Consider the following 16,734-nt stretch of genomic DNA (forward strand, 5'->3'; position numbering starts at 1 on the left):
TATATACATTTTTTTTAGCAGATTTTTAAACTTTTGGTATTTATCTAAAACGCCATGCTTTACCACATGGGGGCGCTGTTTTACCGCAAATAAATCCACTTTTTACAGACTTGACATTTGAATTTCCGTCACATGCTGCAGAGCCACACCTACACGCTGTTTTCCTGCAGCTTGCTGAAAACCTTTTATTCCGTTTCTTTACGTACATAAAGTCTCACTTTATTAGAACTGGATTAATTTCACTAAAAGTTCAACACTTAGATGTTGAACTTAACTATTTAAAACCTTAAAAGTTACCGACAAAGTTAAATTAGATTTTTTATTATAATAAAATCATAATAAATTGGTCAGTTGTGTAAGGCCAATATATATATCTTTTATTAACTGAATTGGTATTTGTCATTTCTGTAATAGTATAGACTTTTTTTTCTAACACTGGTCTCATTCGAGAGAGAAAATGAGAAAAACAAACATAATGAAATCCATAACAGAAGTTTTTTTCTGTTCTTCAGTATATATTTCACGTAGGATGTGTGGCTACCTGCAGGCTTGGAGTTGACGGGGGAGTTGGGGTGTCGTGCTGAGTTGGTCATGCGCGTCGTCCTGCGCCTCCTGAAGAAGCTGCGCAGGATGCCGCATTTCAGCGACTCCAGCAGCGTGCTCTTCCCAGACCCGGAGTGTCCGAACAGCTTGAGTTTGATCCTGGGCTGGATGGTCTGGGTGGGACGCAGCTGCTGGATGTAGCTCAGTTTGAGGTTGTCCTGGTCATGAGGAGAGAAAAATGTATGTTTGTCTGCTGCTTAAAATGAATGGAGGTATTAACGCCATGCTAAAAACATCAAACATGGATAATAAAGACATGAGGACAAAAGCATATAATTATGAGAATAAAGTTGTATTATGACTAATAACATTATTCATAGTAACATTATTATGACCAGATTTTATTCTGGTCATAAACTGTATAACTGTAGAAAATATATATTTTTGTGCAGTTTTGGCTTAATTATCCTTACCTGATTTATTTTAATTATTTACTCCAGTTAATAATTAATAGATAACCAAATCAGACGATAATTTCAGTAATTGATTAATCACGATTCATTTGATTAATTGTTTCAGTCCTTTTTAAATGTTATTTTCTAACTGACCTTCAGCAACATTTTATTGTCAGAAAAGCTGAAATTTGTCTGAGCTGTAACCCAGAACTGTCACAATAAACAGAAATGGATAAATAAATCTAATGAATTTAAAGCCTGAACATCAAGCTGTGCATGTAAAACCTAAAATCAGTTTTTGAACACTGCGCAGCAACATGGCTGCGCGTAACGCTGCCAGTGAAACGCAGGTTAAGCGTTGAGGTCGTCCAGCAGATGAGTCAGGATCATCATGGCCTCCAACTCTGAGTGGGACGTGAACCACTCCTCACTCCCACCGGGCTGCGCTGCTGCATTCACTAAACGGACATCTTGTTTCCACTGGCGGTGGTTCAGAGTGCAGCATCTGCGCCCCGTTTAGTTAAAGCAACATGTTTTTTTCCCTATCCTGGCCTTGAGAAGAAGTCAGTCTTTATCAAATCTGTTAGTCTTATTTTAGCTCAGCATATGCAGATGATGACTGTTTTCACAGTTGCTGCTTTCATGTTTTCACGCTCCGCTCTGAATCTCAGCAGGTTCTCAACAGGATCACACTTTCACAGGAACCTTTCAGATTTTTAAACCTTTTTAAAAACAAAGTTAAAAAGTTTAAGGTCAATAAAAATCACCTCTGCTGAGTCACTTCACTTCATGCAGTTTGGATATTCTTAACAGATCTTGCCTGCATAAATGATGAGTCTTTAACAATCAGCATTTTCCATCAACAGATCGTTTTATAACATTAATTTATGTTTTGAATCAACTACTCAAACGTAATGTTAAATGTTGACATCACAAATGGCTTAAATAAACAGGAAGCAGATTTGCTAGCTTGCATCATAGAAAACCAGTTTTTGTTTTTTAGTTTCATGCCTCTGGTAAGGCTCAGACCCACCATGGATGAACGCGTTCACCATTTGAACTTATTTATTCTTTTGTGCTTTAAATCTGTTCTGGAAAAGTCAAAAACAACCTCAAGTAAAAACATTTGTCTTGTAATATTGAGGAACTTATTTCGAATTTTGCCATTTTCATCAGTCTTTTCTTCTAAGATATTTAAATAGGGCATAAAAACAAACATTGATGGAAACATTTAATGAGAGGTTTGTGAATTTGTGCATTTTGATCGTCTTTCTGCACGTTAGGAGTCATAAACCTGCATAAGGAAGCAAACGCCTGTGAAAACCTCCATCCTTCCTCTGGCAAACTCTTAACATCTAACGCGTTTCTATCTTCGTCTCGACACCTTCACACCAAAATAGTCGAGTGTTGAGGCTGTGAAACCTGACTCTGCATCATCATTCTACATTTGGAAACTACTTGCAGACATTCAAAGCAATATTTAAATAGTTTCTCTTTTTTTAAAGTGTTGAAGTTTTTTTTTTTTTTTACCTTTTTAAGCTTTCCCAACAAATCCACGATGTGTTCGTGATGATCACCAGCAGCCAAATCCTCGGCTGTTTTTCCATCCTGGAGGGAATAAAGTCGACATGGAGAAATCAGATTATTTTTGTTTAAACAACAAGAGTTGCATGAATAAAATCAGACATCATTAGCATGTAGCCAATAATGTTTTACACTTCATAAACCAGACAGATGACTTATTGGCTTCATGTTATTCATAAAAAGAAAAGTTAATTTTATATTTGAAACATTGTTGGATTTTTATTAATTTAACCAACATGTTGCCATCTGCCATTGATTCTAGCTGCAAATATGTAAACCTAACTATTAATGTTGTGCAAAATGGAGGCATAAAAGATTTATTTATTTTTTCTAATTTGGGAGACCAAAAATAACTCCAGCCCAGGGCCCTTATTTTTCTAGAACCAGCCCTACTGGGGCTAAATCTAGAATCTGGACCACATTTGGTGATAACCTAAAATACTAGAAAATGTTCTAGGAACTTATGCATTTCAGAGTTTCTATAAGATGCATATTTAGACTTAGTGTTGGTACAAAAACCGTGAAGTTTAATGGATTTTGGCAGCGGGATTGTGTCAGAATGAAAACAATTACAAACTTCCCACCAAACAATGAAACTGTTTTAAACAGGGAGATATTTTACTATATAAACAAGGCCGTGTTGCTTATTGACTGTAGTATTTACAGGCTTACGTTTGTGACGGCGTCGATGTTTGCTCCGGCCAGACAAAGATGGCGGACGACCTCCAGGCTCCCGTTTCCGGCAGCCAGGTGGAGAGGAGTCCGTCCATGCTGGACGACAAAATGAAAATTCAGTTCGTTTTTATTAGTAACCATCAGTTAAATTTGTTAGCAGTTTTAATTATTCATAGGTAAATTATTCCTCTGTAAACGGAGGACGGCATCGTTCCCACTCCCTCACTGATCGGCTCACATCGTTTCCAGCTGACGGAGAAGACGAACGCAGAGTGTGACAGAGTGTGATGCAGTCTGCGAAACGCTGCTTTCTGTGAGCAGCGTGAATAAGTGAAAGTGAAGCATAAACCCCTCCATGTCTGGCAGCTATGCACCACCACCCTGTCACAAACATTCCTGACTGAAAGCAGAATTTGTTAAAATGCAGAGAGTCAAAGTGGGAAGAGAAATCAGCACCGAGTCGAATCGGATTTAAATCACAGAGAAAAACAGTTTTTCATTCCAACAGAATGGAGGAGAAATCAAGTTTTAACAACTCAATGGTGAAAACAAAATGTAAAAACAGGACGTCATATTCTTACTTTCAATTCAACAAAGCTGCGTCTAATAAGGTGATTATTTTAGTTATTGATTAGAAAGTTGGCGCATTCTGCAGCCTTTTTAAATATTAGAAATACATTAAAACAAGTCAACAAAGAAAATATGGAAATATTAGCTTTCCACGTCTATTTTTGCTTTTCGTTTTGTCACTTGAAGATTTGTGTTTATTATGATAATTAGTTTCATATGATCACACAAATTTCTAAGGTGTTCATTGTGTGAAAAATAAGAAATCGTACTTAGAAGAAGATTAACATTTTATGTCCTGAATCTGTAAAACATATTTACAGGAAAAGTTTTTCATGTTATTTTAAATGATATTTACATGTTTTTGCACCGTTTTGGTTTAATTATTGCTCTGAATATATTGTCCGTTCAACAAATCACCTCTTTTGAGTCCAGTTAACTAAATTAGTTGGCGATTAATGTAATGATTGATTGATAAATCAGTTCAACTAGTGGAGCATTCCTGATGACCGGAGCTCACCTTGTTGGGCAGGTCCAGGCTCGCCTTGGCGCCGCACATCGCCGTGACGACCGCCAGGTTTCCGTCCTTGCAGGCGATGTGGAGCGGCGTGTTGCCGTGGCGGTCCTGCTGGTCCAGGTGGCAGCGCTGCCTGAGGAGGCAGCGGACGACTTCGACCTGACAGCGGCGGACCGCCAGGTGGAGCGCCGTGTGGCCGTCCTGCCGACAGAACCGGGTCGGTAACGGGTCAAAACCGGGCCAGAAATTTAAATAACAAAAAGAAATAAAACTAATGACTCTTAGCCTGGCTCTACTATTGCAACAAAATGTAACTGAGTTCAAAGTACAAATAAGTAGAAGCTGTGAAACATGCTTGTCAAACAAGATGGACGCCCTGGTGTGATGACATCACCAGTGCATTGGTGGCAAAAAATAACTGATAAAACTGAATCCCAGTGGAAACAGGAAGTGTGTTCACCTTGTCCGTGGCCTCCAGGTCCGCCTTGTGCTCCACCAAGCACTCCACGATGTCCATGAAGCCGCGGGCCGACGCCGTCAGCAGCGGACTCTCCCCCTCGCGGTTCTTGGCGTCAACATGGCAGCCGGCCTGGCAGAGCGCTCTGGCTACAGCGGAGTAGCCGTGCCACGCCGCGCAGTGCAGCGGCGTCTCCTGCTCCTGCAGACCAGAAGATAAATGGAAAGCATGAAGTTCTGGTTCCCTCGTGACCTTTCTGTCCATCGTGTTTGACCCGGGGGCCGACCCTCACCCGGTCCGTCAGGTCTGGATTGGCCCGGATGCTACACAGGTAGCTCACCACATCCACGTTTCCGTAGCGAGCCGCCACATGAAGAGCCGTTTCTCCAGACTACAGCAGAAAAACAGGATTTAGAGAATTACAACCTTAAAGATGAACCTGTTCACCTCTGGACCAAGTTTACTGCTGAAAATCCAACATGGATCCAAAGTGTCTCCATACAGCCGCTAGCAAGAGACAAGTTAGCATACCATACAGATCATATGTCAGATTTTAGCGGTTTAAGATTCCTCTTTATTCGTTGGTGAAGACCAGAAACCATTTCTCCTGCTAGCACTAGGCTAGCATGTCTGCTTTGGTTACGTTTACCCAGAATGCCCTGCGCTGTGGTCCACTTCCTGGTTTTTCATCTGATAGTGTGCTTTTGTAACGTATTTTTAATAACTTTTCTGACTCAAATTTAAGCATTTTTTAAATCCTCTATATTATTAAATCCTCTTGGGAATCTTTAGATACTCATTATATCCACAGAATCTCATATGGACCAATTTTTATTTACTTGCAGTGAAAAACTGCTGAATTTTACGTGCCAAATTTAGGATTTCTTTTTAAATGCTCTTAAAGGCCTCGTCTCCGGTAACAGCAGAGATCCAGTAAAGATGCACCCTGGGTGATGAGTTTGCTCGTTTGTGGGAGACGAGGCCACTTAGAATAAAATCTAATGGAAGCAAAATACTTTGTAAAGTCTGAAGTCATCCCTTGTTTCTTTATATTTAGCCGTCACACTTTCATATCGTCTTTAAAGTGGACTTGATCAATAGTTTCCCAGACTTCCTGACGATTTTAAAAGTTGACTTTGAACCTTTGGATCATTTTCCACCGATTTCAGAAATGAAAAGATTCCTAAACATTAGAGATGAATCCTCGTCTAAATATCTTCACAGTTTATTCTAATTCCTCCATTAAATCTAGAAACACAAAATATTGGCTTAAATAAGGTGATTCTCAAAATTAAGGAAAACTTCTTTTAAGTTTTCTGGCATTAAATAGAAATGATTTTGGTGAATCTAAGTGACTGATTTAACTTCAGACAGTGAGAAAAAAACGTTTGTGTACGAAATTATTTGTAAATAATGTTTTACAAATTTGGAAAGTGCTTGATTTGGAAATCAAGCACTTTCCAAACCTTGAAAGCGCCGAGATGAAACTCAAGCATTTTAGAGGAAACTGCTTCTGGGATTGAGTGAGTCACACTGAGATGTGTATAATCAAACCCACACCAGCAGCATCAAAAACACACACACACACACACACACACACACACACACACACACACACACACACACACACACACACACACACACACACACACACACACTCTCACCCACCCACACACACTCCCACACACACACAGACACACACACACACGCATACACACACACACACACACACACACACACACACACACACACACACACGCATACACACACACACACACACACACACACACACACACACACACACACACACACACACGCATACACACACACAGGCCATCTTTCCCCGTCTCCATAGCAACAACAAATAAGCCGATAAATGCCACAGTAACTGCTCTTCCCTCGGCGTTGGTGTGTTTGTGTTGGTGTCCAAGCGGTCGGCCGGGTGGGAGGCGGAGAGCAGCTGAGTATGAGGCCGTGTGTGTGTGAGACTCGCCTTATCCTGGACGTCCAGAGGGCATTTCTTCTCGTGCAGGAACCTCAGGGTGTCGACGTGTCCGTGTCGGGCTGCGTAATACACGGCGTTGGCTCCGCTCTGACGGGACAGCGTCACACGTTTCACACATACTTACAAAACAAACCCCTCGTCTTTTCACCCGGGACGGTTTCAGGGACCTGCTAACATCCTGCAGGCAGAGCCGCATTAGTCCAGCTGCTGCCATGGCAGCGGTGAACCAGAGCTGGCAGCAAATGTCATTGTGTTTAATTTGCACATCCATTATCGTGACGGCTCAGAAACAGTCCTCGCTAAACGAGAGGAAGACGGCGTGTCTGGAAGTAAAACGTGTTGTGTTTCAACCAAAACTCGATTTGCTGGTGACAAAAAAAAAAATTCATTAACTTTCTTTGCACAAAATCTTAGTGTTTGCCTAATTTGAGCTCCTTTCAGGTTTGGGGTTCCTGTCTCTTTAAATGAACTGCTGGAACTCAGCTGGGGTTGCTGGGTAACGGGTCGGGGTCCCTATTTGAGGGGCAGCGCCTGCTGATTTATGACGTCACATTCTGGAGGTTTTTGAAACGGCTCATTTTCCAGACACCAAAAAACTAATTTATTACCAAAAACCAGCTGGTGATTTTTTATTTTTTTATTTTAAGAAACAGGAGAAATGGCCCAAAGAGTGATATTCAGTCGCAGCCCTAATTGCATATATGACACAAATATGCAATAATTCATTTTGTGAATCAGTCTTACCAACATAAACAAGCTTAATTTAATGCATTTGCAGTGAAGAGTCTCTCCTCACCCCAGATGTAATGAACCTAATTGAGTCTAATAAACTCCTCAGCTGGATCAGAATCACAACAAACACGTCTCACCTTGTCGTTGGCCTGGATTTCTGCACCTTTTCTCATCAACACCTCGATGATCTGAATGTTGCCGCAGCCGGCTGCAATCAGCAGCGGCGGAGTCCCATGCTGCGGAAAAAACAAACGAAAAGACATCATTAAGCTTTTAGTTTATCTGGAACTAATGAGCTGATAATGAGAAACCAGCTCAGAAAAAGAGAAACTTCTGACTGAAAGATTTCAGTTTCACCTTCAAAGCCCCTTTTTGGCAAAAGAAGGAAAGAGAGAAAGAAAGAAATGAAGCAATTAAGGAGGGAAGGAAGACAAAAAAGGAAAAAATAAAAGGAAGGACTGAAAGAAGGAAAAAAGGGAAGGAATATAGAAAGGAAAGAAAAAGAGGACAGAAATCAAACATAGGAAGGAAAAGTGTGAGAAGGAAGGAAGGGAAAAAGAAGGAAACTGAGATGAAGGACAACATTCCTACAACGTAAATCTGCAAAACATCAAAAACTAAGAAATCAGTTTGATTAATTTTTTAATTAATCTAAAAATTTGAAAAAACAAGGACATTTCTGAGTTTGAAAAGTTTAAAATGCGCTAGAAAATTTGTAGATTAATCTTATAAAAACCTGTAAGTAAAATCCTGACATGTTTATGAATGAACTGCCGGGAACACGAAGCCTGCGCTGCGTCTGCAGCTCAGCAGGACGGTTGGATTATTGACCCTAATAAAATCCTACCTGAGAGCAACTTCGGCATTTCCCTTTGATCAATAACCAAATCTCACACCTGATTGGCCCATTTAACCCTTTGATCACCTTCAGACAAATTCCTGTGCAGCTCACATTTCCTTATTTAGATTACAGCTAAATAAATGTTTGATTAGCTGAATGACTTCCAAATTCTGTCAGTTTATACACATCCGTCTGTAAAATCCCTAATTTTTCACTGAACATTCATTTATAAAATAATAAACTTGCAACATATTAATGCGAAGCGTTTCTGAATTTACAGTAAACAAGTTTAATTTCTTTCATTTCCCCAACAGAGGCATCAGGAAGAGATTCATTATATGTGTACCAACTGTAAGAAATAAAATATTCTTCTGTGATTAATAGAATTTGGTTTGTATTATTCAATGTTTAAAACAATATATGCGTTTGTTATGCTAGCTTGGTGCTCTTGAGGGCCTCCTAGTGGTGTGGAGGGTTATCAACCTCTGGCGTATGTTGGACTTTCAGCTGCTTCACAATGGAAAATCTGCCTGGGACGAAAACTTGCTAATTTTTTCAGAAATTTTGCGACTCTAAATCTCGCAGGACAGAATAAGAGCAGCGGAGAATCACCTTGTTGGGCTGGTTGACGTCGTAGCTGTTCAAAGAGCCGAGCAGATGCTGCAGGCCGGGAACGTTGTCGTCGTTTATGGCGTGGATGATGGCCTTCATCACAAAGGAGTCTTCCTCATCCTGGTCAGAAGGAGAAAAGACATTTCTGTCACTCTGTGAAATTTATTCAGTTTCTGCCCGTCTTTTTATCTGCAGTTTGATAGAGCAGCGGTTTTCCAAAGTTGGAGCGAAGATTAGAGATTACATGCAAAAAGTACAAAAGAATATAATTCTACTGAATGTTTTCCAAATAATTTTAAAAATGAAAGTCTAGTCTAATTTATTTAAATGTTATTTCTGATGCTCATTTTCTGATTGGCTGCCAGCCGAATTCATCAAACTGCTTTTCTCCTCCAGCAAGAAATGGCAAAGAACCAAAGGAAAAATCCATAAAAACAGGGAATAAAATAAAATTTGAGGGGATTTATATGAAATGTTACATATTTTCTTAGAGTCAACAGAAGGGATTGTGTTGAAAAGTCATGATATATTATCTAATGATACTTTCCGCCACAGAACTCCTGTTGTATGAGTCAGCATTAAAATGAACGCAGGAATTATGCAACAGTAAATAAAAACATTTTTTTGGATGATATTCTGTAGCTTTTTCTGTGGGTTTTTACAGCGTGGCGAAGTTTGGGACCCTTGAGATCAAATAGTTTGCGGAGCTCATGTTTGGGCTGCGATGCTCTGCTACAAAGAGACGAAGAGCGGCGGGTCGGGAGGTGAAGAGGACGGAGGAGAGGAGCCTGATGTGGCGTTTGCTCAACGCCGCAGAAACATCCACATTGATGTGGATGTTTCTGAGGAGAAACTGAAGCGCCTCGCAGCGCTCGGAAACAAAACGTTACGTTAGCTTTACATGAACATCAGACGTCGGGGATTCTACAAAAGCAGCCAATCAGACTTGAGGGTCTCTCTTTGTCCCGCCCACTGAGTTTAACAGTTTAAATTAATTCATGATGTGCACAAAAATACAAAATAATTATATTTTTTTTATAAAATTAAATCTACCCGGTTTTAATTTAATTGGGGCTTAATTAATTCATTCCTTATTAAATAAATAATTTCTCTATCTTATTCTGTTTTCAAAAATTATAATATATAAATAATGTTATTAATTTATTGTAATTTGGCGTTCTTCGCTATATTTTCAAGAAAAATGTGAAAATTATTCCACAGCATGAGGCCACAAACTAAGATATTGAGATACCCAAGAAAGTTCAGTGGAAGAAAAAAGTTAGTAAGACAAAAATGTACCAAAAAGAAGAAAAACTGCAGGACAAAAGAACTGAAACCAAAGTTAAACTTAAGACTTTTGGGAGAGATTTACAAGGATTGTAGCAGATTTACTGTATTTTAATGTTTATTAAAGAACGTTGAGGATTTCTCAAATCGAGTCTTTCTGCTTAGAATAAAAACAAAAATTTAATCACATCCAACCTTTACTGCACCAGCTGCCACAACACCTCTAAACCACTTCAGCCTGACCAGCTCAGCCAATAAAGCCAAAGATCCAGAGCAGAGCTTTCACTGAGGCCGCAGTTCAGACTGTAAACTACAGGAGGCGCTGCAGTCACAACAACCAAATTCACCTGAGACAGAAGAAAGTTTCAGTGATGTGGCTTTGCTCCACCGTTAAGGCTCTGTCAATGATTTAACCTCAAACACCAACAGCATAAAAGGGTCAGTGTGACAAACCGACTCATCCATTTCCTACCGGCTGAACCTGGTTCAGAAAAACCGGAAAAAATCAAATAAACCCGTTTTAGATTTCTGACAAAGATAAAGCAATCAGTAGAAAGAGAGCTAGCCAAGATGAAAAAGAGGTTTGATTTTAATAAGTCATCATTAAATAAAGAAAAAAATACATTTGTGGTATTTTCTGGAAATCGGATCTATAAAAATGTGAAGTTGCAGGTAAATGGAGTTGAGACAGGCAGAAATCATTCTAGACACAAAAATTAGCAAAAATCTAATGAAATATTGTTTAAAATAAAAACATAATAAAAGGATTACATATTGTTTATGAGCTATTTGTCTTATTGCTCCGAAATCTGGGGAAATGGAAGTAAAACTACAATTCATAGATTAGTTAAGTTAAAAAAATCCTTTAGGCTTATTAATAAAAAGGGATATTTCATAAACCAACTAATAAACTCTTTATTCAAAGTAATACTTCAAAATGTAAACATATCTTACATATAAAAATACTGGAATGATAAAAAGGTTTTTCTTCTGGAGTTCAGAAATTATTTAAGTTAAGAATAAATAATTTGTGACATTTGTTAATAGTATATATATATATATATATATATATATATATATATATATATATATATATATATATATATATATATATATATATATATATATTTTCCTTTTCTGGTAAATTATGGGTTTGTAAAGTCGTATTTTGTTTTCTGTTTGTAATGTTGATCTTTTACCAAAATAAAGTGAAACTGAACTGAGATTGTCCAGCAGCAGCAGGAGCAAATCCGCATCAATGAACTTGATCTAAAACTGGTTAAATAGTCCAATTATCTCTGGGTTTCCCCTTTAACCAGTCGGCTGATCGGTGAGGATAACAGAAACAATCTTTAGTGCTGCAGGCAGACAGACAGACTGCAGAGTGGATAAGGATCTGGGATGTAATGTGGCTGAACCGCCCAGCCCATCCTGAACCGGTTTGGGTTTTTCGTGGAGCCGGGACTCACCAGCGTGTCGTCGCTGCGCGCCACGCTGATGTTGCTCCTGGACAGGAAGGAGCGCGACAGGCGGTTACATAAGGAGATGAGTCGGACGGATTGCTACAGGAAGAAGAAGAAAGAAAACGAGCACAAGTTTAGCAAGTTCATGTCGAGTCACATTAAGGAGACTCAACGATCAGACAAGCAGACATGCAGAGGGATTTTCTGCTCCACTTCTGCCAGCATCCCACTGACCCACTGGTGACTTGGTTGCATGAAAACTCAGTGCAGAATTGCTTCAGTGTTGCAGGACAGTGCAGCCCCAGATCTTAGTCTTGTCAGAAAATTTAAACATACATTTTAAAAGGGGCGTATTATGTTTTACAGGCACATTGAGCCATTTAATAACACACTCCTGAGATGTTAAAAAAATGCTAAGACGTGAAAGAAATTTAATGCCTTGAAATTGGGTCTCTGTGTCTTTAAGAAGCTCCTGCTCTTTCTGAAGCTCCGCCTTCAGGAAGTCGTCACAACATGGCTCCTCTGTTAACCCTCTAATGTTTTTACAAGTAGTTTGAACAAGTTTTACAAAACCGTGGAAGCATTTTTAATATTTAAAGTCTCTAGTCATTCGGAAGTTTATCAGACTTGCCAGATTTAATTAAGGTGGATTGTCAAGTTTAAGGATTTTGTAAATATTGCTTTCCAGTCATGATAATGAAATGCCAACAGTGGAGAAAGAACTCAGGGAGGAGACAAAAACAACAGGACTGGCATTTAGCTACTGATAATCAATGCATTTTATACAGTCTGGTGCTTTGTTGAGTCAGTTAATGGGAGTCGAAGCCGGCGAGCAAACAGAGGCTTCATCAAGTTATACAACAGCAGCAGGAAGTGAATTAATGACAGAATCACTTACTTTCCATTTCCTTCGAGCTGCAAACTTCTTAAACTTCTCCATGTTGACGGCCGACTCCTTCCTGCTCAGCACCTGCTGAGTGTCTTTTGGCTGATTTCACAAACAAGACCAAAGAAAAGAAAAAAAAAAGCTTTAAATCTAAAATGAAACAGCAAACAATGGCAGACCAAAAAAGCCTAAAGGATATATATATATATATATATATATATATATAATATATATATATATATATATATATATATATATATATATATATATATATATATATATATATATATATATATATATATATATATAGAAAGGTAAAGATTATCCAGAGAGGAACAGAGTCTAACCTTGATCCAGGGGTGCTGGAGGGTGTCCTGAATCGTCATCCTCTTTCTGAAAACAGAAATAAATAAGCCAACATGAACAAAAAATACAATTTTTATCAAGGTTATGCTGTTTTGTATTTCACAAGAGAAGAATTTATCCTGCACATTGAATGAAAACAATAAAACAAAAACAGTCAACAAAGATGAAAATGAGCTGCTGAGGATCGACTGTAATTCAAACCAACGACTGGAATCCAGTTCCTTAAAAATATAGAAATGAATCATCCTTTAAATGTTTACATTACTTTTTGTTTAACCAGACTAAAAATGTTCCTCTGTGGGATGTTAACCACTCTTCAAAACAGGAAAAACAAGAGAACATATCACTCCAATAAGGCCGATGAGGAGTCAAATGGTTTGATGCACATAGATTAGGGCTGAAACGATTAATTGGATTAGTAACGATTAATTGGAATGATCATCAACTAATTCAGTAATCAATTAATTGTTAACTGGAGGATTCTGATTCACAAAAACACTTTTGGCTAAAATGACAACTAGAGCTTCAATTCAACCAATATCATACAAAAAAAATATACATTTTGTATTTAAGATAATAAAATAAGAACTTTTTTAAATTATGTTTTCTGCAAAAACTCCAAACCAGTACTTTAGTTCAGTACTAATATTTAGAAATTATTTTTTTAAAAACAAGCATCTATATCTTGTTCAAAAGTTGCATATTTTAATTTAGTCTCATTTCAACTGTACTAAGATATTTGCACTAGAAACTTGACCAAAACAAATCTGGTAATACTTTGTGTTTTTGTTCTGCCTAAAACTTTGAGGAGCATCAGAAAAAGCTTTAGTCCAAAATAATCCTCATGTTGCCTCTTAAATATCTTCATCAATCTTCTTTCTTGCCAAGATGATTCATGTCTGATCATGATGCGGATCAATTCAGAAACACATCCACCGAGTTGAATCCAGTCTGTGAATCTAAAACTGGATCATTTATTCAGCTTGTCGTCTTTCCCAAATGTTTATTTTCTTTCTTAACAAATGAAATTACCTCCACACCTACGGCCCTGATTCACACTCCTTCCTCTCGCCTCATTAGGCCGAAGGAGAAAGCGGCGATTTAAGGAAAGAAAAGGGGGTTTGATGGCATTTACTGTCTCTGGGTGCAGCTACAGCCATTGAGCTGTTGCTGGAGCAACTCTAATGAGGACCAAACACAGTCAGAACAATTTCAGGAACCAGCGCCAGAGGACATTTTGCCCAGAAACAAGGAGGTTGTGTTCAGAATATCTGTGAAAATCTGGCCAGAAACACAACATGTACAAGCTGAGCATGAGGAACTAATTCACAGTCACTGCGGATCCAGTCCAGGGATAACAGCAAAAACAGGATTTCATTTTCAGGGGGCTCAGAGATTTTTGGTCCAGACTGGTTTTATTTACAATGTCCTGGTATTTACTCTGTTCAGGTTCTGGATGAGGAACGGGTCCAAATCATCATACTCATTAGCATCTGGTATGCTGTCCTCTACCAACACCCACAGCGCACAAACTCAGCAAACTCAGAATGGGTCACACATGATCCGCCTGTGTCCCGTCAGGTCAACTAGAATCAGCCCTGAACCTTCAGAACCACATAAAGACAGTCACAAAGTCGGCCTTCCATCACCTGAACATCTCCAGGATTAAAGGACTAATGTCCCAGCAGGAGGCAGAAGAACTCATCCATGAGTTTATCTTCAGTTGCACTGATCACTGCAGATAAATCAGCTGATCCAGAACGCTGCTGCTGGCGTTCTGACTAAAACCATAGAGCACATCTTCCCAGGTCCTTCGCTGAGAGAAGAGACTTTAAACTACTGTTGGTGGTTTATAAATCACTGAACGGCTTAAAGATCTGCAGCTGGAGTGTAAACCTTGCAGACCCCTCAGGGCGAACATGGAGAAGCAGCATTCAGCTTCTATGCACCACAAATCTGCAACAAACTTCCAGAAAACTGTAAAACAGCCGAAAACACAGAGTTCCTTTAAATCTAGACTAAAACCCACCTGCTTTTAAAACATGGTCAGATAAAACTGGGCTGACATGAACAACTGATATCTATTTTGCTTTTGGTTGAAACAGTAGAGAATTATCTGTAATATCGGTAAATATTAGAAATAACAGCAATACTAATATCAGATATTGGCCTAAATCTTCATTTTGGTGCATCCTTAATTTGTTGTTTTTATTCTGTTATTTTTTTTATTCAACCATCAAATTGGTGTAAAATGCTTTTCCACCCATTCAGCTGGTTGCTTTTGGTACAGATTTAGATTTTCTACATTTTACAGAGACAGAATAAGCTGCTGCCATCAAAGATGACTTTATATTCCGCCTTTGTGCGCATGCTAACCTGAGATGCTAACACATTTTTACTGGAAATATTGAGAGAGGAAGGTTGTGCATACTTTGGATCTTTGATAAGAAGCCTCCTAATGAAGTCTTTGGCCAGAGCGCTGGTGTTGCTGAAGAACTCTTCGTCGAACGTGTAATCGACGGCCGACACGTTGGCCAGAGTCTCCTGCTTGTTGTCGCCCAGGAAGGGAGAAGCTCCACTCAGCCTGCATGGAGGAAATAAACCGCGTCAGACTCACAATGTTCTCTAAAATGCATTTCTTTACAACGTACAGCCTTATCTGCTGTAACAGGAACATGTTTCTTTTTCCATCTAAAGCCAAATGGGTTTAATAATCAAACAGCAGCGGATCAGAGGAACTTGATTCAAACACTTATTCATCTAATCACTATTCATCTGCTGATAAGATTTGCTCCGTCAAGCTGAGATTAAGGCCTTTGATGGGGGAATGGTATTAGCGAGCTGAGTAGCAGCTCATGGTGACTCATAAATCCTGCTTTGCTATGAGACTCAAACTATTTAGTGTGTGCTGGCTGCAGGACAGCCAGCTGGAGAGCTCCCAGTTTGGGTGGAGCGCAGGAATGTTAATGCACCTTCACACCAATCTGCTGATTTCACACATAAAATAGAAGCAGATGCAGCAAATGAGATGCTAACACATCTCATCAGAGTGCACACAGCCATGAGAGAGAAGCATGTCTGGGCAGATAGGAGGCCAATTAGGACAACGAAAAAACCCTTCGGGGTTCCTCATTGAGAGGGAAAAAACGGCGTTTTGCTCGGCCAGCCGCTAATTAACATGTGAGCTGGGAGGAAACACGGAGGTGGTGCGAGGTCAAGCTCAACCTGAGTGGGAACGTCATAAAATCAGGATTCAAGTTCGGCTGCAACTCATGATTATTATAGCAACGGATTATTCTGACGATTAGTGGATTAATTGGATCAAAGAAATGTGAACATTCTGCATATTTTTATTTAACCATGTAAGTTTATTTTCTACATCAGAGTTGAAACAATTAATCGTGACGAATCGATTCAAATAATCGCCAACTGACTTAGTAATCGTTAAATGGAGGAAATGGACAGTAATTGAGATAAAACTGTACAAAATACATTCATTTTGCATTTAAAGCTGCAGTATGTCACTTTTATAGAAGATAAATGTTTTTACATATTTTGCTGTCACCATGTCGTGACGATACGATGAGAGACAGAAAATCCCAATGCAACTAGAAACAACCAATCAGAGCTAAAATAATCATCAGTTAACGCCTGCAGCCCTTTCTCACAACGTTAGTGAAGCAATAAAACATTACAACTGTTCAGTTCCTTTTTTAAATACACACTGTATTGTCTAAAATGCAA

General features: G+C 39.0%; 1 protein-coding gene across 1 annotated transcript in view; it reads right to left on the bottom strand.

Moving 5' to 3' along the window:
* dapk1 (death-associated protein kinase 1) overlaps positions 1-16,734 on the bottom strand; it is a 62,028-nt gene that overhangs the window by 10,635 nt on the left and 34,659 nt on the right. Inside the window, exons 8-20 of the mRNA XM_055039368.1 lie at positions 15,422-15,574; positions 12,972-13,017; positions 12,637-12,726; positions 11,745-11,837; positions 8,989-9,108; positions 7,673-7,771; positions 6,792-6,890; positions 5,091-5,189; positions 4,802-4,999; positions 4,345-4,542; positions 3,255-3,353; positions 2,529-2,606; positions 542-761 (exon numbers count right to left, since the gene is read on the bottom strand). Coding sequence (XP_054895343.1) covers positions 542-761; positions 2,529-2,606; positions 3,255-3,353; positions 4,345-4,542; positions 4,802-4,999; positions 5,091-5,189; positions 6,792-6,890; positions 7,673-7,771; positions 8,989-9,108; positions 11,745-11,837; positions 12,637-12,726; positions 12,972-13,017; positions 15,422-15,574 — 1,592 coding nt within the window. The remainder of the gene's footprint in view (positions 1-541; positions 762-2,528; positions 2,607-3,254; positions 3,354-4,344; positions 4,543-4,801; positions 5,000-5,090; positions 5,190-6,791; positions 6,891-7,672; positions 7,772-8,988; positions 9,109-11,744; positions 11,838-12,636; positions 12,727-12,971; positions 13,018-15,421; positions 15,575-16,734) is intronic.

Source organism: Poeciliopsis prolifica, unplaced genomic scaffold, assembly GCF_027474105.1.
Source record: "Poeciliopsis prolifica strain line A6 unplaced genomic scaffold, Auburn_PproV2 SCAFFOLD014, whole genome shotgun sequence".
Taxonomy (NCBI): domain Eukaryota; kingdom Metazoa; phylum Chordata; class Actinopteri; order Cyprinodontiformes; family Poeciliidae; genus Poeciliopsis; species Poeciliopsis prolifica.